The 22,578-nt window shown below is 38.4% G+C and overlaps 1 protein-coding gene and 1 long non-coding RNA gene across 4 annotated transcripts in view; one reads left to right on the forward strand and one right to left on the reverse strand.

Annotated features, from left to right (window-relative positions):
- LOC121499797 overlaps positions 1-4,314 on the forward strand; it is a 42,237-nt gene extending 37,923 nt beyond the window's left edge. The window contains exon 3 of the long non-coding RNA XR_005990244.1: positions 4,189-4,314. This is a non-coding gene — a long non-coding RNA (uncharacterized LOC121499797). The remainder of the gene's footprint in view (positions 1-4,188) is intronic.
- The window catches only part of ELMOD1 (ELMO domain containing 1), a 95,312-nt gene that overhangs the window by 32,814 nt on the left and 39,920 nt on the right, over positions 1-22,578 (reverse strand). For all 3 annotated transcript variants that reach the window (XM_041770953.1, XM_041770955.1, XM_041770954.1), the window contains 4 exons: positions 12,952-13,051; positions 3,516-3,661; positions 3,350-3,378; positions 2,414-2,511 (listed from right to left, as the gene is read on the reverse strand). In XM_041770953.1, the coding sequence (XP_041626887.1) occupies positions 2,414-2,511; positions 3,350-3,378; positions 3,516-3,661; positions 12,952-12,968 (290 nt within the window). In that variant the 5' untranslated portion in view covers positions 12,969-13,051. The remainder of the gene's footprint in view (positions 1-2,413; positions 2,512-3,349; positions 3,379-3,515; positions 3,662-12,951; positions 13,052-22,578) is intronic.

Consider the following 22,578-nt stretch of genomic DNA (forward strand, 5'->3'; position numbering starts at 1 on the left):
ACACTAAATTTGAACATTTTTTTGTTGTGGTGGTGTTTGTTACAATCATCTTTTTTTTTGAAGGAGAAAATGAGATGTTTAGAGGTTAAGTCTAATGTTGGGAGCAATAGAGAATTATACATTTTAGGATTGTATACCTATTCCACATATTGAGCATAAGGTCAGATAACCCAAATACTAAACTTAAATAAAACTGAATGTTCAATTAAATGGCCCTTATATTTATCTGTTACCATAGCACCACAAAATCAAAGGAGAGATTTAAATTTAGGAAAAGGGCAGAGTGGCACTGGTCACCCAGAGAATCAATGTAGAACTGAGAAGAGAGTTAATTTTGAGGAAAAGAGCAAGAGAATATAGGAGGGAACAAGAGGAGCCAATTTGATTTCCCCCCATTTTTACTGTAGTAATTTCTCAAGTGCATTAGCAGCGCTTGAAAAAAATGTAAAACAAAATGTGGTTACTTAAGGAAGTAGTCCAAATGTCCATTGACAGGTGAATGGAGATAGGTGAATGGATAAAGAACATGTGAGGTGTGTATATATATATATATATATATATATATATATATATATATACACACACACACAAACACACAGAAGGTATATATATATACACACACACACACACAGAAGGTATATATATATATATACACACACACACACACACACACACAAACACACAAAATGGAATATTAGTTATAAAAAAGAATAAAATCTTGTTTTTTTTGCAAGAACATGGATAGATCTAGAAAGTATTATACTAAGTGAAATAAGTCAGAGAAAGACAGATACCATATGATTTCACTCATATGAACCTAAGAAACAAAACAAAAACAAAGCAGAAAAAAAGAAACAAACCAAGAAACAGACTCTGAACTACCAGACTCTGAGGTCACCAGAAGGGAGGGGGTGGGGCCCCTGTCATGATGGGCACCGGGTGATGTAGGGAAGCGTTGAGTCACTATACCGAACGCTTGAAACTAATATAACATTGTATGTTAACTACACTGGAATTAAAAAAAAAAACCACAATGTATGGTTAACAGTAGAAATGGCTTAATAAATTATAACATATTTCCTCCAGTCTTCTCTATTTACTGTTTTTTTCCAGAAAACTATTTTAAAAGATTATATTTTGTCATGTCAGTCTAGGAAAAAAGGACTAAAATCCATATTGAGATGTAAAAATGCAATCTACTGCCTCTAAGAGTTTTTTCCCCAAAGGAAATCAAAACCATAGATGGCAACTAAATGATCCTGAATGAAACATAGGACTTTCATGGAAAAGACAGAAAAGATTTACTATTAAATCGAATCCAATCTCCAAATATGATTGTGGGTCTAATATATCCCTCATGCCCAACCGCAGTCTTAAATTTTTGGTTCAACTTAATTTAAAATGAATTGCCTTCTTATCATCTTCCCAAAGAAATAAAATATATATCAGGGGTTTCAAAAAGACATTTGCTATATAATTAAATCATCCTTAATGACTGAATAAGGAAAAGATAGCTAATTAGCTGAAGTGTCTGCAAAAGAATGCTATGGAGACCATGTGGAAATGGGGTTTTGTGCTGAGCCCCAATTAGCTAGTACCCAGAATCTCTCCAAGAGGCAGACCTATACAAAGTACACTGGGAAAGTCCCTTTAACTACAGTTTCCCATCTTTGGCAATTAAAAGCCTTTCTCAGCCATAACGTGAAGTTCTTGCCTATGCACATCTAAAAGACAGTTTGTTACCTACCTAAACTGTCTTTAAATATATCTGCCTGCAGAATTTATTCTACCCGACATCCTTAACCCAAAATTTTACTGAAAAACTCCTGTACCCAATGGGAAATATAAAGCTAATTTTAAAAGTCATGTACGTTGCCAAGTGCATTTTAATATTTCCAAAATGAGAGGACTAAATTACAAAGTTCTGAAGCCTTTGTATAAAAACCATCCTTCCCTCCCACACATGCCAGTCTTCTTGACAAGCATGTAGGAACCGTCTCCAAGATTATCAGCCTGTCATAAACTGAGGGGATATTTTTGATGGAGCAGAATCAGCTTGGGCACATTTACAACATGAACATTTACTGTTAATGTAAAACAGGCATTGTGTGGCATGATTGTTCATAAAATGGGTGCCCTTTATTTCCTCTTCTGATATCAGGGCATCCATCAGATTTCCTACATTCACTGCAGCTCAGAAGCAAAGGGTAAATCATAACAGAAGTAGAGAGCTGCTGCTATTTACAAATATGAAAAAGGTACCTTTTTTCTTTTTTCTTCATCTGAAAGTCAGAAACATTGCAGATGATGGTGGCAGGGAGAGTGGGAGAGCATGCCAGCCAGCTCAGCACTATAGAAGTACTAAGCACATGCCATGTGTTCTGTGTTTACAACAGCAGAAATACACTCTTACTGTGGATTTATGTCAGGGTTAATTTGTTTCAGTTCCATGATGTCCTCTATGGTTTTCTCAATGGCGTCAGGGTGAGCAGTCACTGAGGTCTGCAGCAGCTGGAAGACACATGCCAATCAGTTCCCTTGTCACGAGTGGCAGTGACTTGAGCAGGGTCTGTTCATAAGGGGGTCTTAGGTATTTGCTTAGAACTCCTCAATGACACTAAACTAATACTAAACTAAAAGCAAAAATTGATTTTGTATTTGAATTCTAGTAACTTAGACATTTTCACAATGGAGGGGGGCAGTGCAATTTTCCTGATTAAGATAATTAACATAAAACAGAAATACAGAAGTTTTTTTTAGTATTTTCATCTTTCTCAAGGTACTTAGGTTGAAATATTATTTTATTTTTCTTATCCAATATACATGGTTTCCATTGTTAACAGATAGTATGCCTATGACTGAGTGAAGGACATGGAGGATGCAGTCATAAAAATGCCCAAATTAAATAATAATGTTCAAGAATCTTGAAAAAAGAACCAACCCAGATTTTGTCTCTTATGTGGATGCTTAACAGTATGCTATAACAGCTAGCATAGTGGCTTCTCTGATTTTCTTGGGAAATCTTGAGTATAAAGTTAAATGATCTGGATATTTAAGAAATGCCAGAGAGTTAACATTGTTCTTATTTTCAAAGAATATTCCATGATTTGGAAAATATAAAAAAGGATTAATTCAACAACAAAGTCATAAGTGCATCATAAATCTGCCTAGAAATTCACATTTGTGGCTACTCTCACGTCAAAAGTGGGGTGGCTTGTGATGGGCAAACAACTCTTCTCAATTTGCATACCCATTGATATATTTTTGTTTCTTAGTGTTTACTTTTTGATGATGGAGGTAAGCATCCAAGTGAATAGTTGCTTAAAAACATAAAAACAATTTTACTTACCTTACTTTTTGAATCCCTCAGTGATGTTTCTATAAAAATGACAATTAAAAAGTCATTAAAAATTATCCTTTATAAGTGGTTTAAAATTACTATACACAAATATAACACACAACATCCACAATCCCACCAAGCTTGTATTTTGCTCACTTCTTTGTTTCATGCTTACCGATTTTCATGGTTCTAGAAGCCCCAGGCTTGGTATTGTAGCAGATCCGTTGCAATTCACATCTTCCAGTCAGTTTTCTCATTACAAATTTTAGGCAGCGCCACAAAAATTTACAGTAAAAATACAGGCACACCTGGAACAACATTCTGTCAAAGACAAAAGACAGCACCCTTCCACTAGAACTCTGGAAGAGAGCAGAAAGCAGCCACCACCAGCAGGAAGAGCCCAGAAAAAAATCAACCATTAGACTCTGGGTTTACAAGCATATTTCATTTTTCTAATACCACGTTCTACTTGATGTATCTACAGAACCCATTACTGGGAAGGAAGCCCAAAGTCTGTGAGGACACACTATCACTGCAGGCAACTCCAGAATGCCCTATGCTAATAGAGTGGATATTCCCAAAACTGAGGGTGAGGCTCAGCCAAGAATCCCTTTCCTGCCTTTGCCTAAAAACATTTTTAAAATGAATAGGTACCTCCTTGTGTTTTAGGAGTTATCTCTCCCTTAGCTGAGGGGAAGAACATAGAGCCTTCTTCTGCCTCTGTAGACAGCCTCTCAGCTAGCTCTGCTCGATTTCCAGCCCTGCCTTAGTGCCTTGTGGGGGGGCCCTCTATTTTGATTCTTCCCTTGATCCCATCCTTTCCCTCCTTCTCTCTGCTTTCCTTTTAGGCACTAGAGGACGCGGTTGTGTGGCACGTGTCTTCTCTGCTCCCCAGTTGCACCACTTCGTGGACTGGTCAAAGGCCTCTTCATCAGTTCATTGAATAAGTGGGTTGACCTTTAGTTCTCCAACATCCTCTCATTTAAATTAAACTTCATCTCTTGACAAGTTTGTTCTTGGCTCCTTCTAACAAAGTTTTCTTTATAGCACCCTCTATCTCATTCCAGTAATTCCTCAACAAACTATGAAATGTATAGTTGCCAATCAGGTACTTACAACTTCTCTAGCATGTGGGGATTTGTGTTTTATGCTGATTTTCATTTTTAATATGTGAGTGTCTTCCACATCACAGTACAGTTTAGAGTCTCAAAATGACTCAAGCTACAGAAGAAAAGACTTCCCATCCAGGAACTTATATTCAACCCATCTTCTTTTCCTACTGTGCATTCCTAGGAGGCAGAATTATTTATATAACTTCCTTTTGCTGTCATTTCTAAAAGATGTTTATTTTTCACAGATGTTCAGTAATTCCCTCCAACTTTAACATGATCATTCAGATTAATGAGAGTAGTTAACGAATAACCTTAGTGATGTGATCCATCTATGTATATGAACCAACACTTTGTGTGTTCCTTTGCTTAATTGCTCTGGCTCTAATATCTTGGACAGCCTGTGTTAAAATAAAAATTCTAATAGGCTAATTTGTACAAGGGCATGGGATCTATATCATATAAATGCAAAGGAATGGAGGAAACCAAACTGCTATATTAAGATAATACAATGGAATTCTTTGTAGGTAATAAAATTATGTTCTAGAAGAGCTAGTAACATAAGAAAATGTAAAAAAAAAACATAAGAAAATGTCATAATATGCTTAACAAAAAGAAAAATTAGAAAGATCACATATGATCTTCTTTTTCTTTGAAAAAATTTAATGGTGGAGCACCTGGGTGGCTCAGTCGGTTATGTCTAGCTTTTGTTTTCATCTCAGGTCATGATCCCAGGGTCTTGAGATCTTGCCCCACCTCAGGCTCCACACCTATGATCCTTCTTCTTAGGTGGATCCCCCTCCCCACCCCTCTATCTCTCTCTCTCTAAAAAAAGTAAGTAAATAAAAATAAATTAATGGTGATGTATGAACACAGAGAAAAAGATGCAGAATATACAACAAAAATGTTAACAGTGGTATTTCTGGGTAAAGAAAAAATAAGTACTTTCAATTTTCATTTTTGGCTAAGTATATTTACCTTTTTGTATAATAAGTACATTTTATTTAAGAAAAAGGAGGGTTATAACAATTAAAATGTATAAAATGATCACCCAAAAGCCCTTATAAAAGTACATATAAAATATCAATGTAAACTCAGATTCTGCTGAAATATAAAAAATTGATTCACTATCTTTAGAAATCTGAAATTTAACTATTTTAGCCAAATACATCCTAAGATCTATTAAGATTTAGGTTATCCATTCCCCCGCTCCCCTCCACCTGCCCAAAGGTAACCTAAAAATAAATTTAGAGGAACATCTTTTTTTTTATTTTTAAAAATTTGAGATAGAGCACAAGTTGGGGGCAGAGGGGCAGGGGGAGAAGCAGACTCCCCTGATGCAGGGCTCCATCTCAGGACGCTAGGGTTATGTATGACCTGAGCTGAAGGCAGATGCTTCACTGACTGAGCCACCTAGGTGCCTCTAGAGGAACATTTTAATTAGATGGGTGAGAAATTTTACAAAACTTCAACTTTCTCTCTTGGGAAAACTTTTCCATTTTTCCACCTAGTAGATAGCTTTGCCAGAAGAAAAGATTGAGCAGTATCTTTGTTAACTGGTCACCAGCCAAGTGGCAATGATATTATAGATTGGCTTTATTCCTGTTACTAAGTTGAGGATAAAAGCTTTCCACGATGTGTCCTTATGGTGCCCATGTAGTTTATCTAGCATGTGAGCCAACTCCACAAATGAAGCCTCTTCAGTCCATGTGTCAGGACACCAGGACAATTTGGTTCTTGTGGTACCAAATGTTCCTAGACAAAGGGTTCTGATTATTGTTTAAGGAGTATTTACGTATTTACTCTACTTAGGGTGCAAGCCATCAGACCGTTTTATAGCTTAAATTAAACTAGAAAGTTTCCCCCATGCAACTTCTCCATCAAATCCATACAAAGATGTGGCTTGAGGCCTAGAAGTGTCCTTTTAGGAGCAGGGAACATCCAGGTGTATAGTAGTAGCTTCTAGCCCATCTGTAATTTCTAACACTGGCCTCCTTGCACAAGAGAAGAAAATGCCTGGGGAACTGTTTTGCATTAAGACAGCTTTACATAAAAGAAGAGAAAAGATAGCATATTCTGTTTGCTTTTATCTTTTGTTTTTTTCAATTCTCTTGAGGATGTTCCTACTATCAAAGACAGAAAAACCCAGTGGAAATCTATGGTGAGGGGTTAGAGATGCTGCATCATCTCTCTGGGCTCATCTCTCTGAGGTATAGGTACGACATCCGTCTCACACAATCACATAAACAGTAGTATCACACACTGTGAACAAGAAATGCCCATTCAATTGCAGACTGACGTTTACACACTGGTTATTTACTTTTGTAATTTCTGGGCCAGTTGTCCTGATTATATTAATTATTAAGGTTGTTATTTTAACTTTTTTCCTAATAGGCCAAAACACCCCTAAATATTTCATTAAAAAGCCAGCTCGCTATGCTAGGCACTATATTTTCTTGCTTTGCTAGGTACTTGAATTTTTTACAAGCCAGATCATCAGATCAGACAATGTTTTGACAGATGTAATTTATTTTGCATTTAGATCAGAAACCTAAGGCATGGACAGAGATGGAAACATCAGTTCTACCCTTTACTTTGGAGGCCTTGTTTTAATGACAAAACAATATCCAACCTGCTTCCTCATGAAAGGACCAGATCAACAAAGCCTTCATATGAGCATCACAGAATGGCTGTGGTTCACCAATAGGTGTTGCCAGGAGCTTACTTTTTAAGTTTTTGGACCTATTTAAGTCCCTAAATTGTAACGTTTATGAAAAAACTGCTGAAGGTCCAGAGGAGAATAAACATGATTAAATATTTTAGGAGAATGTTAAAAATGTGCTTGGCATGTTTATCCTTTTCTGAAAAGGAAGAAATTAAGAAATGGATTTTTAAATGCTTTTACGTTGATCAGTAGTTGGTTTTGGAGAAAAGGGAAGGAAGTTCCTACTTTTAGAATGAGACGTACAGCCATCCCCTGTCCACCAGCTGAATTCTATGTTCAGGGGTTTTATAAATCTGCTTGGCCTTTCCTCATGGACTAAATCACCAAAACAAGAGGCTTACTTTTCATTAGGGGAATCTTTTGCTTTTTTTCTTCATCACACTAGACTTATTTTCTTAGTTCTGATGGAAGATTCTCAACTCACTATTGAAAAGATCTACAATTTGTAGGGACAACTATAACATTCTTAAGAGTACTAGGAGAAAATACTGATCATATCTCCTGTTTTTAATAATTGCATGCATAGATAGCAATTTTTGTGTTTGTTTCTGTTTTTTTTTTATCACAGCATTTTGATAGTGTTGCAGGAGGACATATTGTAAATGCCTTGCACAAGCACTGGCAGAAACTGATTTTAATAATAAGAATTACTTACAGATGTTTTATTTCCAACATTTTCTATTACAACCACTTATTAATATGTTGCAGAGTAAGGTTTATGGTGGAGTTCACAGCAGTGTTTTTCCACAAGGCAATTATGATCACTTCTATTATTTAACATTCATTCTCTGGCTTGAACCAGAATAGCCATCCAAGGTAAATTATTCAAAATGGATCATATCTCTAACACCAAATAAAAGTGAGCTCCTATTTTGTGGTAAAGGGATCTACTCAGAAGGGATGGGGCCTCTGAAATGGAAGAATCACCCTAGAACCATGTAGCCCCCTGCCTGCAGGGTCGGGGGTGTGGGTACCTGCAGTGCAACACTACTCCAGCATCTTAAATTGTGACTGACGTCTTCTTTGGGGATAATAAGAGAAAAGTGGCTTATTTTGAACAGTTTCAATGAATTTGCTAATGAAAGTTAATTCTTGCTTGAAGAAATCCTGTAATAAATAAGAAGCACACTACTGGTGAGGAATGATGCATACAAAATAATTGCAGTTCTTGGTTCAAACCAGTTTCCTAAACAAAACACCTTTCATCTAAATGGCCGTAAAAAACAACAGACTGGTCAATGTTTCCAACATTTCATGCATTTTCTGAAATGATACTTTAAAAATATTAGTTGTTCTATTGGAGTTCCTAATTAGGGGCACGGCAGTCAGTTGGAAATTAACTTGTCAGTAGGGGTTTGACCTAGTAAATGCATGACTCTATATACCTTCTGCCCTTTAAAAGCAGTGGACAAGTTAGTGTTGAGTGGAAATGCTGCCTGATTTCACATCTAGCCTGGACTTGCCACTATGAGCTGTGTGACTTTGGACAAGCTATGTTGCTTCTCTAGGTCTCTGTCCTCTCCTTTGTAAGGTGAAGGGGATGGACTAGATTTCTGGCTCTAATCAAAGGCTAGACACAAGTTGCAAGGCTCAGTTTTCATCGGACTCTCCCTTCTAAGTCCCACTGTAGGTCTGGCCGAAAAGGTTACCATGCTTCTGGGCTGTGTTGTGTCTGGTCTGCAAGGTCCCCGAGAACTGCCTCAAGTTTATCTTTGCCACTTGTCTTCTACTCACGCTGAAAAGGGTCTATGTAGGGCCAACAAACCTGGACCACCTGCTGCTTGTGGTATCCAACCTGCTTCCTCATGAAAGGACCAGATCAGCAAATGGTCCTTTCTCAGCCTATGTCTCCTGCAACTTCTCCACTTCCCAAACCCTCTGTCCTTATCTAAAAATATTAACTTCCAGCCTCCCTTTCTCTCAGCCTCATCTCAACGAGGACTTCTCTGAAAATTCCTGCCACAAAATGCCTGTGACCCATCAGTGATCACGTTCCTTCTTATATCTGAGTTTTGTATGCGTGTGCAAGTGGTAGTTTAGGAGCAGAGATCACCTCATATTGGCTTTTGTATCACCTACAACACCTCACGACAGGCACACAGTGAGGAGGTAACACGGTGCAGAAATGATGAGGAACAGCTCTGAAGTCAGACAGGCCTGCATTCAGATATCTGTGTACTCCTGGATGAGTTTTGTAACTTTGCTGAGCCTTCTTGCTCTGCTCTCTACAAGGGGATATTAATCCCTACTTTGTTATAAAGAGAAAATAAAAATTAAAAATGTGGAATTATTAGCAGTAAGTGCTTACTAAATCAATGAGTGGACTAGAAATTAATCAAATGTGAATGACTTAAAAAACCAATTTACAGATATTTTTGCTAATTGGAAGCCTTTATTTATCTCATGATAGCGTTAACGTTAAATACTTTCTCCCCCGTCAATTGCTTTAAAACCAGGACTTGGGTACATGTTTGTTCTGTTTCTCAGAATTTCTCCCACACAGTATGAGTGTGAGATATGCTTTCTTTCCCTCTCTTTTGCCTGAGGAAGAGGGTATGCAGTGAAATCCAAGGCCAAGAAAGTGAGACTCTGAGGCTGGGAAAGTTGGAAGCAATTATTTTTAGAGAGTGACTTAAAAGATTCCCTTTATTAGGAAATTTCAAAATAGTCTGATAACTGTAAAAAATATAATTTCAATAAATGAATCCTAGCCAGGGAAAATATCTTAGTACAAGTTTTAAGCCATCCCTATTACATACATCAACTTAATTAAAATTTAAAAAATACATGAACTAAATCCTAAGCCTCAGTTCTATTTGGGGCTCAAAAAGTACCCCCTCTTTTTCTGATATCTACATAATTACACTTTCTTCTGTATTTTACCTTTGTCTTCCTTTAATGCAGACCATGGCTAAAGTCATGGAAATGACTATGGGCTACTTATCCAGCATCCCATATCTACTCTCAATTTCAAAAGTACCCTTCAGCTGGTGTGCTAATCCTATAGCATTTATTTCTAATCTCTCACGTAATGTTTTTTTTAATCAAATATTTTCTCCACTCCACTATGCTCTGAAGAGTCACACCAGTAATACACTGGTGACAGTTATCCTAATGGCAGCAGTGAGCTTAGAGCAGAGTGTGGGTACTATGTTACTTAACTATGGGCTACAATCCATTCTTTCCCACAACCTGGTTTAAGATTAGCCTCATTTCTTCTGGAGCTGTACATGAAGCCTTCCATTCTGGAGCAACTCAGAGGTTGACAGATGAATCATGCTGTGGGCTTTTAAATAATCCTGAATTCTTCTCAGAATCAACTCTTCATTCTACATAATGTATTTGCTGAACTCAGGAATAAACACCTAATTTGTTCAGGCTGTGTTTATATAACCCTCTCTTTGGTGCAAATGAAAAGATTGCCACAATTGTCCCACATTCTATGGGAAGGGTCCACCAGGGGAAGGAAAGGCAATCTAAATGACCTGACAGAGCCTGTGAATTAGGGTGATTCTCCTTGCCCTCTTATCCTTTCAGATTCCATGAACATCAACACATAATGAACACACACATTATGACTTAATAAAGAAGCATTAAAAACACAAACTAAGGCCAAAGCAATAATCAACATGGGGCTGTCACTGAGTTTCATTATTTCAAAACCAATGGTCAATGAAAATCCTTAAGTTTCTTTCTTGATATGTAATCTGTTACCTCAGCTTCAGTTTCATATAAAGAATCAATGTCAAGTCATATGTATAAAATATGTCTCAAGTTAAAAGAGACGAATTTGTATCAGAACATGTAACTGATTGAGATGTGCTGGCTCTGGTCTTAGGGCTAGCCTGTGTGAGGTTAAGCAGTAGATTTTCACCAGACCAGTTCGAAATCTCAAATACAAATTAATTAAAAATGTTCTAATCTCTATGAAACACAGTGTTGCAGATGTTTAGCTTAATAGAAAACAGAAACAAATGCTATTTCTCCTAAAATGGCTGGTTTAGAGGCTGCTCAAATTTTTCTAAAATAAGACTCTGAAGAGGGAACCCAGTAATATGAATCTTGCCACAGATTTCACCACTACCAGCTCCCCTTTGTCAGAAGGAGCTGCTGACCTCTAATCTTCATCTAACACTAGAAACTTCAACTAAAAGACCATGTTTACATTCAGGAGGGATTCATAAATACCAATTTTTCATGAATGTGTAAGTAAATAGATGGGTTAATTACCATGGCAACCAAAACCATGTCAAGTCAGTCCTGTGCTGGCAGATATCCTAGTTATTTTTCAAATACTGTCCTTTTGCACAGCTGAGATAAACAGGCTGAGGAATATTCTGTACAGTAAAACAAAAGCTAAAGCCGATAAACAGTTTAACAGGGACCTTCTGAAAGGTTTTCGTAATTCTAACACCAAGAGCTCCACCAAAACACAGTGAGTCCTGCACAGACTGATCTAGGTGTTCCAGACACAGTGCTGTAACCAAAATCAGTGAGGAAAAGAAAATCTTAAATGGCAGACACTAAAGGAATTAAATCATCTCCTAAAAGAAGCCCGTTAATTATTTGCTTAGAGAAAACAGCCAAAGAAAGGAGTAAGAATGCATAATAGAGGTAGGCCATTTTGAGGAAAAGAAACTCCATATTCTGGAAAGTGGGTATTATTTTCTAACTTTCAGGACCAGAATAACTCTATTTTGTCATATTTTAATATGATGTAAAATTTCTCTGGGAATTTCATTAACAGATTGTGAATGGCAGTCAAATGCTCTTAAAAATAATTATGATTATAGGTCCAGCCAAACAGCTTTCAAAACAAAACAAAATCACCACAAAACACAGCAGTGTATATGTTACTCTGTACAGCACAATCTTTTTTTTTTAAGTTTATTTATTTATTCATGAGATACACAGAGAGAGAAGCAGGCTCCCTGTGGGGAGCCTGATGTAGGACTTGATCCCAGGACCCTGGGATCTCAACCTGAGCCAAAGGCAGATGCTTAGTCACTGAGCCACCCAGTTGCCCTGTACAGCACAATCTTAAAGGAACCAACAATTAATGCAGATTTCAGAGGCATCAAGGCAGCAGGAAGAGCAAAAGGTTAGAATATACATATGAACATATATATTTTTTACTACCAAAAAAGAATGTTTGAAAATACCTGTATGATTGGCCAGCCAACCAAAATCTAAATTTAAGGAATATTTATGGGATGCCTAGGTGGCTCAGCGGTTGAAAATCTGCCTTCAGCTCAGGGCATGATCCTGGAGTCCTGGGATAGAGTCCCACATCAGGCTCCCTGAATGGAGCCTGCTTCTCCCTTTGCCTATGTCTCTGCCTCTCTCATGAATAAGTAAATAAAATCTTTAAAAAATTAACTAATTAAGGAATATTTAAAATTACTTTTTTTCAGGGAAATGATTCTACATAAATTGTACTGATTCCTTGACTCCTAATTCCTCAAACCTTGACTTTAAGGCTTTAGAGATGCATGGCATCCAGGCTGTCCAGACTATGCCTGCATCATGCTTTTGTGTCTGTGGTCTCTTAGAATCTCTTGTCATCTCCTCCCGGTAAGGGCTCTTAGCATCAGTATGCATAGCAGTAGCAGAGGAATCTTGTGACCAAATTATTTTTAGCCAGAATACAATGCTATTTTATGCACTCCTAAGAGACCTGGTTATAGGATTACAAATGATGAATAGAAATATTTTCCTAACTGGAAAGGAAATATCTCCATTTTAGAGGGCTCAACCAGAGAACCATAGATACTTACCTCAGGAAGTGCTTCATTGCGCCCGTTGTGATTATCTATGTGTTAGCCACTGTCCTCAAGTAAATGCTTCCAAATTTGCCTTTGTCAGAGTATGTGTAAGCTGTGGGAAGAAATTTAATATATTTACTATTAATGGGACTAGAAATCCCAAAACCAAGATCACTGCTTTAGTAAGCAGATAACATGTCATGTACCAGAACATGATCAACTAAACTGCTCACATAGCATTGCAATTCAGTGAATGGTGATTACAGCCAAAGGCTTTCACTTTATAGTTATGTAGTTAGTCTTTCATTGTTAAGTCCCTTGCTGGAGAAATAATTCCTTTCATAAGCAGTCTAATCAATAGTAAGGTTTTTCTCTGTCTTGGGTATTATTCCTATATTTTGAAGAACAGTATTTGTAAGAAATGAAAAATCATAAAATGAACTATCATAATTTCTAGATATTTGGTGGTCTTAGATCTGGCAGCCTCAGCTTTCCAGAAGTACAACTCAAAAATAGCCAGAAGCCACTGCTGATATCTTTAAGCTAAAAATTAGATGATAAAGAGCCAAGTACTCCAAATGAACGTTATACCCGCAGCCCCCCCTTCCAACTTTTTTTTGGCACTTTGAACAAAACAATGAAGTTTTCTATTTGTCTAGCACTTTCCAGTTTGCAGTTTGCTTTTGCAACATCTACAGGCTATTGGTCTTCCTCCTCCCTACAAGGAGGTTGCCAGAAGTTGCCTGCAAAGCAGCAAATTGGGACAAGATGGAAGGGTACAGACTAGAGAAGAGAGAGTGGCTGGAGGCAACTGAGAGAAGAGACGAGTGGGGCCCCAGGCTGTGGGAGACAGGCAAGGAGCTGAGACACCACTGCCACCCAGAACAGCCCAAATAAAAGCCAGGTTTTTCTCTTACTACATATGTTTCTGTAACTCTTCCATGAATGTTTGACAAAGAGTAAAAGAGTGTCTACACCTCCACTGAAGATTGCAGTTGCTTCTGGGAGGTGAGGGAAGGAGTGAGGACTGGAGTAAAGACCCCTGGGGAAAACTGGCCTTCGACTTCCTGGTTTTATTTCTTAACATGTATCTGAAGCCAAACAAAGGGGCAAGAATGTATAATAGAGGTAGGTGGTGGGAAGATGTTTTGTGCTTTTATGGCTTTAAAAAAATGAATCCAGTCTTGTATTAAAGTGTTAGTACCTACCCAGCATCCAGATGGTGGTTCTGAATATGGTTGACAAAAAAGGGAACTAGGGTTCCTTGGAGAAATGGCTGATTCTAGGGCTGGGGCAGGGAATATACAGGGTGTGCCTGAAGAGTCTTGTGCCAGAAAGTAAGGGAGTGCTTGAAAGACAAACAGTCAAGGATATATCAAATACACACAGGAGCCAACCAAAAAAGCTCCCAATGGCCAAAGCTGGAACTATTTAAGTAACAAAATAAATAAAGTAGTATTGGATTATTGCCCAAAGTAGGAAATAAATATCCATGACTGCATACTGATATAAATGACTGAATAAATAAATAAGGAGGAATAGGTAAGTCTTTAGTACAAATGAATTCCAAATAGTTTATGTGGATACTCTGCCCTCAAGGAGGGGGAGTCTAACACCTAATCCCTTAAATGTAAGCTGGACATAGTGACTTCTTGAGCACAAAATGGAAAGGGGGGGAAATTAGTAACTTTGCACTAGATGAAGTTGGCAAATACTACCTCAGCTAAGTGATCAAGGTTAACACCACAATGACAAGTCATAATGAGACTCTGTACCCTTGATACGATGTGATATAAAAGGCACTTTACCTCTTTGGTCTACCTATTCCTCCAAAATAATGAGAAAAACATCAGATAAATTCTTATTGATACTCCACAAAATACCCAATCAGTACTCCTCCTAATTCTCAAGATCATCACAAAGAAGGGAAGTCTGAGGAACTGTCAGGGCCATGAGATTCCTAAGGAGACACAGATACTAAGTGTAATGTGCTATCCTGGATGGGATCCTGAAACAGCAAAGGGACATTAGGTTAAAAACTAATGAAATCTGGGGGCGCCTGGCTGGCTAAGTCAGAGGAGCATGTGACTCTTGATCTTGGGGGTTATAAGTTCAAGCCCCACCTTGGATATAGAGATTACTAAAAAATAAATAAAATTTATTTTTTTAAGATTATATTTATTTATTCATGAGAGATACAGAGAGAGAGAGAGGCAGAGACACAGGCAGAGGGAAAAGCAGGGGCTCCATGCAGGGAGCCTGATGTGGGACTCGATCCAAGGTCTCCAGGATCAGGCTCTGGGCCGAAGGTGGCCCTAAACCGCTGAGCCACCTGGGCTGCCCAGAAGGAGCCTATATTAAAGACATCTGAACCTTGTCCCACAAGCAGTGGGGAACTACTACAAGTTTTCAAACTGAGATGTGACATGATCAGACTTCTGGTAGTAAAAATATACTCTGATTGTAGTATGGAGAGTAAGTTAGATTGTGAGAGAACTATAGGTAGGGCACCATTTAGAGGGTTGTTACAACAATCCAGGCAGAGATAACCAGTGACCGGAGAAGACAATAGACAGAGATAAGTGTGATGGATTTGAGATGTTTAGAAAGTAAAATCAAGAGGACTTGGGTTAATTTACTGATTAGGGAACACTAGTGAAGGAAAGGAGGAGTCAAATACCATGCCTGTCCCTATGGGTAGACAGTAGGATCTTCCTTCCCCTAAGGTATGGAATTCTGGAGATGCAGATCTAAGGGTCTACGTGTATTTGGGGGTCTTTGCAGCGTTTTGAACTTGCAGGGTCAAGTGGTAGTGTGGATATACATGGATCTGAAAGTCAAGAGAGAAATCTCAGCTGGAGACAAAGATTTGGGCTTCCCCAGCATATAGATGGTAATTAAAACCACAATCCAGAAGGAAATACTAAGTCAATAGTATATTCAACATTTGTTGCTCATAAATAGTTCTTTGTCCTTAGGGTAATAAATTAGAGTTGTACTACTAAGGCAATAAAAAATAAAATACATTTCAGAAAGATTTTATCAAAATAACAATAATATCCTTAAATTGTTAGTTTGTTCTTTAGAAAACTGGTTTATCTAAAAAAATGTCTTTTCATAATGATGTGGGAGAAGTGTGGTATTGTAATAACACTTGAGCTTCCTGTGCTCTACATAAGTGTTCCTGAATCTATCCATTTCAAATAAACAAAACAAACAAAACACATTCCTGAATTCTATGTGCTAGCATCGTGCTGGGTATTATCACATAGTTTAATACTGCAGGGGAGCTTTACTATTTAAGGGAAAATTCAGCAAATATGGCAGTGTGTGCATGGTGCTTAAGAGCATGAGCTTTAGAGACAGTTCATATCTGGGATCTTCCACTCGCCAAGTGGCTTCAGACAAGTTGTTTAACCTTTCTAGGGTTTAGTTTTCTCCCTATTAGATGGGAAAAAAATTATAACTACCTTGTGGGGTTGTACTAAGGATTGAATGGACCAAAGCAAGTAAGGTGTTTAGCATAGTGACAGGTATACAACATACACTAAATGAGTTGGTACTCATTGTTAGGATTAATATTTCATCATTCTTATTAAAGACTCTTCTAAAATAAAAAGTCATTTTGTCAACTGAAGAATCACTGAGGAGACTTTAGGTAAATTGTGTCCCATTGTGACCTGACCTGGGACATTGACAGTGATGGTGGAGACAAGTGAACAGAAGTGGAAGATATTCAGAAGGCATTACCAAGTGGATGGGAAAAATAAGGAGATGGAAAATCACACTTAGTTCCAATTATCTGTCCCCCAAACAGGAAACAAAAACAACAATTAGTTCTAGTTATCTAATTCTCTGTCCCCCAAACAGGAAACACCAGAAGTGGCTTTGGGTGGAAAGCTTGTGTAAGTGCTATTAGCTCAGGACTCACTGGGTATTCCATTTGGTAACTTCATTAAATGTTTTCTGTTACAAAAATTACTGCCCACTAAGTTTTTTAAATCTAGTTTTGTTTTAAAGGAGGCACAATTGTCAATGTCCTAGTTACTGTTAACTAGACCATCTGTGTAAAGATAGGAACATGAAATAGTGTGCAAAGTATGATACTCTGAGCCACTATGGTTTCACAAAAATGTCTTTTGAGTTGCTTTTCCCCAGAGTGGTGCTGAGTTAATCTATTCCTTTGTAGCCAAAGCATCATTTTTCAGGTGCTGGGCAGGGCCAGACATCAGGGAGAATTGAGGCTGCCTCTGGTCTGCACAGCACTGAAACAAAACGGTAGCCCTCTCAAGTATTTCATACACCAGCCTGTTGATTAACTCGATTAATTAAGTCACTTGGCTTTGTTTGTGTCTGTCTCACTACTTGAAAAACACTCCTATTAGCTTTTTGTTTAACTCAGAATTATTCAGGTATTATTTATATAAAGTTCACCATTTTTTTTTAGTCAGACATGAACTCTAATGCCACCGGCTTCACAACATGCAAGGACATGCAGGAACTGCGCTGTGTGCCATCTCTTCCCTGTGACCTCCTCTCCAGAGGGGTTTTTCACCAGGTGGACACCAGAATTACCTCCTGCTGTTCTGAAGTGGTGCATTTCCTATTTCTTTCCTTTAGGGCACCAGGGAAGCCATGGGGCCTGACACAACGCCTGGCACATTGAGGGGGGTGCTCAGGATGGGTCTGTTGGGATGAACTCTGCACCCTTCTAGAGGAATGCACTAATCCATAACTGTACCAGTAAAACAAAAAATCTCCCCACTGGAAGAGAAAGAAAAGCTTGTAGATTTTTTTTTAACCAAAATAAAGAATATGATCATAATCGTGGGTTTCCTGATCCTTTCAGTTTATCTGCAGTGATTCCTCTCCACTACCCAGACCTGTTCCAAAGGAAAGGATCAAATGACTATGTTTGATGCATCAAACATCTCCACAGATCTGTTGACACTTCACTGCTGTGTGTGGGGTTATGTCCCCTTTGTACCTTTTTTTTTTTCCCAGCTGGGAAGAAAGGAACAGCAGGAGTGATCTGCTCCTTTGAGAACTCATTCTCTCACCTGGCATCAGGGAACCTGCCCTGCCTCCTTTGAGTGAGAAACCCCCTATGGCTCTTTGTAGAGTCCCTCAGGGTGACCCTGCCTCTCAGAAACCCTTCTGTCTATTGAGCATCCCAGGGAATGAATTAAGCACTCAACTAGAGGGAAGAGATATCCTTTCAATAAAATCATAATCCCTACATGAGACAAAAAAAATTGTATGTAGCCCTTTAAATTCTGACTAACAATTGTAACTGTTAACAACCAAATGCTTGTGGACTCTTAATGTTTATATGTAAATAAAAGTCTACAAAGTGAACAGTGTTCTACTCTCATAATTTGCCTAATTTGGGATTATTCTAGCTTTAAAAAAAGTTGTATGGAACACATTTAAAAACTAAAATTCAATTTACAAATTTAGTCTCAGCCTAAAGTTTTGTGATTAATAGCTTATATTTAGGGATCCCTGGGTGGCGCAGCCGTTTGGCGCCTGCCTTTGGCCCAGGGCGCGATCCTGGAGACCCAGGATCGAATCCCGTGTCAGGCTCCCGGTGCGTGGAGCCTGCTTCTCCCTCTGCCTGTGCCTCTGCCTCTCTCTCTCTCTCTGTGTGACTATCATAAATTAAAAAAAAAAATTAAAAAAAAAGCTTATATTTAAAAAGTGCTTACCATGTGCCAGGCAATATTCTGTGATATATTTGTTTATATTAACTTACTTAACAGTCATCCTGTTATGAGGTGAATAATAATAATTATCTCCATTTTACAGCTGGGACAATTGAGGCACAGAGAGGTTCAGCAACCTTCCACGGTCACACAGCTATTCCTGGCAGAGCTGGGATTCAAAGCCTTGCAGCCTGGCTCCTGAGGCATTGTTATGAATCACTCTCCTGTGCTGCCTCTGGAAACCAGTGAAGTAAAATTCTGGACTGACAGAAGAGTGAAATAAATAAATAATGTATTCAACTCAAACTAAACTGCAGAGCTAATGATAAAGCTCAGATGTACATCTATCTGCACTTGAAAACTTAGTGTTCCTCTGTGACCTAGCAAGGGAACTCTTGCATAATAAGGGTTACTATTCCACTAAAAATTAAACTCTTTCCTGTCCTGAAGCAAATGCACTGTAGATCGGAAAGTTTCCAAACAAGAACATTTTATGGGAAGTTACACAACAGAGCCCCAACGGGTGGGCTTTATATCCTCTCCTGAGGCCACATGTCCAAGGACATATGAATCCTTAGTTGTAGAATGCTGAAATAACTCATAGTGAAAAGTTCCCTTCCCCTCAGTGTAAATCTAGTGCTCCCTTGGGGGAGAATACAATGAAATTCAAGCTCCAGCTGTTTGTGTGGTGATTTCATTTTCCCCAAATTACTCTTTGAATCATTGATTGGTGGGACAGGGTCTTCAAATCAGCATTTTCCCTGGGTTTGCTTTCAGCCCACCTCTGTTTTTGCTTTCATAATACACTACACCTTTTAGTTTACAAATAAAATACTTTTTTTTTTTTTTACTGTACATGAAATATATCTAATGGCTGGTAAAATATTCACATCTACTTAGAAAATATGTACTAACTAGAATGAGTTTTCATAAAGTCATTGAAAAGCAAAATAAGTTCTATTCTCCTTTAGGTTTCTCTAATTGGTTGTTTTCTCTTCATGCTATAACACAACTGAGGAGGAAAAAATCAAACAGGTCAGTCTCAAAATGTGTAATTATAATTGGGGAGGAAGACACATTCCACTCTCTGTCGCCTGGAGTCTGGATTAAAAAGACAAGGTTTGGGCAACATTTTTTAGCAGAAGTGAAAAAAAGTCTGCTTAGCATTTGAGGGAGGGGGTCACAACTGCAACTTCACCCTGCACATGATAAAGTCAAGTCAGCGGTAGCAAAATTACTTGCCACTGATTTAATTTCCTCACTTTGAGCTTCTCTTTTCATTTCACTTGAAAGAAGGAAACAATGATACGTTGAACCATAGGGTCCAGAAATAAAACTTTCATAATTTTCTCCCCTAAAAATACATTTGATCGAAAGCTGCTTTGGGCATCAGAAGAAAGCCTATGGCTAATTTGGTTCAATTCTATTTATCCTGTGTCTTTATTATACTATTCCACTTTCAATATTTTCTAAAAGTATTTGAGAAAATTTCATGATGGAAGTACTAAACTCCAAGTAAATGTTCTTAACCTGTGGGGCAATTTCCACTTTCCCCCCAAATATTCTCAGAGTATTTACTCAGAGTAACACGGCTACTAGTGCCGTGCTAGAGTCCAGTGAAATCACAGTATTGACATCCCTCAATCAGCCAAGGAGAGATTTGTGATGCTTACAGTAACAGATACAGGCTCCTCTTTTTCCACCCTTCCTTCAGCCTTAGCTATATATCTAGTGGGGAAGGAAAAACAGAGGAGCAAGGCAACTATTCCCATAAAGGCCCAATCTTACAGATATTTGAAGCCAAGATCATTTTAAGATGTGATTACTTCAAAATTGCTCCCAAACACGCATGTCTCTGTGGTAACAGAAACAGGGGCACAGATGGCTGTAGATGAGGAGTGGCTAGCAAGCCACCTGCCACGTGAGGGACTGGACTCTGGCTGAGCTGATCCACAAAGCAGAAGGAGGAGGTCAGTCTTTGAAATCTGGTGGGCCTGTGTATTTGAGTTTTTTTCCAATTTTTTGAGGGATGCTTGTATTGCAATGTATTTCCTTCTTAGCACTGCTTTTGCTGAATCCCAAAGATTTTGAACGGTTGTATCTTCATTTTCACTAGTTGCCAGGAATCTTTTTAATTCTTCTCTATAGCAGGATGATCTTTAACCTCCACGTGTTTGAGTTTCTTCCAAATTTCTTCTTATGATTGAGTTCTAATTTCAAGCATTGTGTCCTGAAAATATGCAAGGGACAATCCCAATTTTTTTTTAAAGATTTTATTTATTTATTCATGAGAGACACAGAGAGAGAGAGAGGCAGAGACACAGGCAGAGGGAGAAGCAGGCTCCATGCAGGGAGCCCGATGAGGGATTTGATCCCGGGGCTCCAGGATCATGCCCTGGGCCGAAGGTGGTGCTAAATTGCTGAGCCACCCGGGCTCCCCAATCCCAATCTTTTGGTATCGGTTGAGACCTGATTTGTGACCCAGTATGTGGTCTATTCTGGAGAAAGTTCCATGTGCACTTGAGAAGAATGTGTATTCAGTTGCGTTCGGATGCAAAGTTCTGTATATATCTGGGAAATCCACCTGGTCCAGTGTATCATTTAACACTCTTGTTTCTTTGGAGATGTTGTGCTTAGAATCTCTGTCATTTGCAGAAAGTGCCGTGTTAAAGTTTCCTATTAGTGTATTATTATCGAAGTATGTCTCTATTAATTGATTGATATACTTGGCAGCTCCCACATTAGGGGCATAAATATTCATGATTGTTAAGTCCTCTTGTTGGATAGACCCTTTAAGTATGATATAGTGTCCCTCTTCATCTCTTTAATTTGTCTGATATGAGGATGGCTACCCCAGCTTTCTTTTGAGGACCATTTGAATAGTAAATGGTTCTCCACCCTTTCATTTTCAGGCTGGAGGTGTCCTTAGGCCTAAAATGACTCTCTTGTAGACAGTAAATAGATGGGTCTTGCTTTTTTATTCAGTCCAAAACTCTGCGTCTTTTGATGGGATCATTTACCCCATTCATGTTCAGAGTTACTATTAAAAGATATGAATTTAGTGTCATTGTAATACCTATTCAGTCCCTGTTCTTGTGGATTAGTTCTTTGGGCTTCCTCTTTCTCTTAGAGGGGCCCCCTTAATATTTCTTGCAGAGCTGGTTTGGTGGTCACATATTATTTCAGTTTCTGCCTATCCTGGAAGCTCTTTATCTCTCCTTCTATTCTGAATGAGAGCCTTGCTGAATAGAGTCTTCTTGGCTGCATGTTCTTCTCATTTAGGACCCTGAATATATCCTGCCAGCCCTTTCTGGCCTGCCAGATCTCTGTGGAGAAGTCTGCTGTTAATCTAGTAGTTCTCCCCATATAAATTAGGTATCTCTTGTTGTTGCTGCTTTAAGGAATTTCTCTTTATCTTTGGAATTTTCAAGTTTCACTATTAAATATCGAGGTGTTGAATGGTTTTTATTTATTTGGGGGGGACCTCTCTATCTCCTGGATCCGAATGCCTGTTTCTCTCCCCAAATTAGGGAAATTCTCAGCTATGATTTGTTCAAATATGCTTTCTGGCCCTCTGTTCCTCTTGGCGCTCTCTGGAACCCCAATTATACGTACACATAGATCAGTGGAGCAGAACAGAGAACCCAGAAATGCGTCCTCAACTCTATGGCCAACTAATATTCAACAAAGCAGGAAAGACTATCCACTGGAAAAAGGACAGTTTCTTTAATAGATGGTGCTGGGAAAATTGGACAGCCACATGCAGAAGAATGAAACTAGACCATTCTCTTACATCATACACAAAGATAAACTCAAAATGGATCAAAGATCTAAATGTGAGACAAGAATCAGTCAAAATCCTAGAGGAGAACACAAGGCAACACACTTTTTGAACTTGGACACAGCAACTTCTTACAAGATATATCCATGAAGG

This window comes from Vulpes lagopus, chromosome 10 (assembly GCF_018345385.1).
Source record: "Vulpes lagopus strain Blue_001 chromosome 10, ASM1834538v1, whole genome shotgun sequence".
NCBI lineage: Eukaryota > Metazoa > Chordata > Mammalia > Carnivora > Canidae > Vulpes > Vulpes lagopus.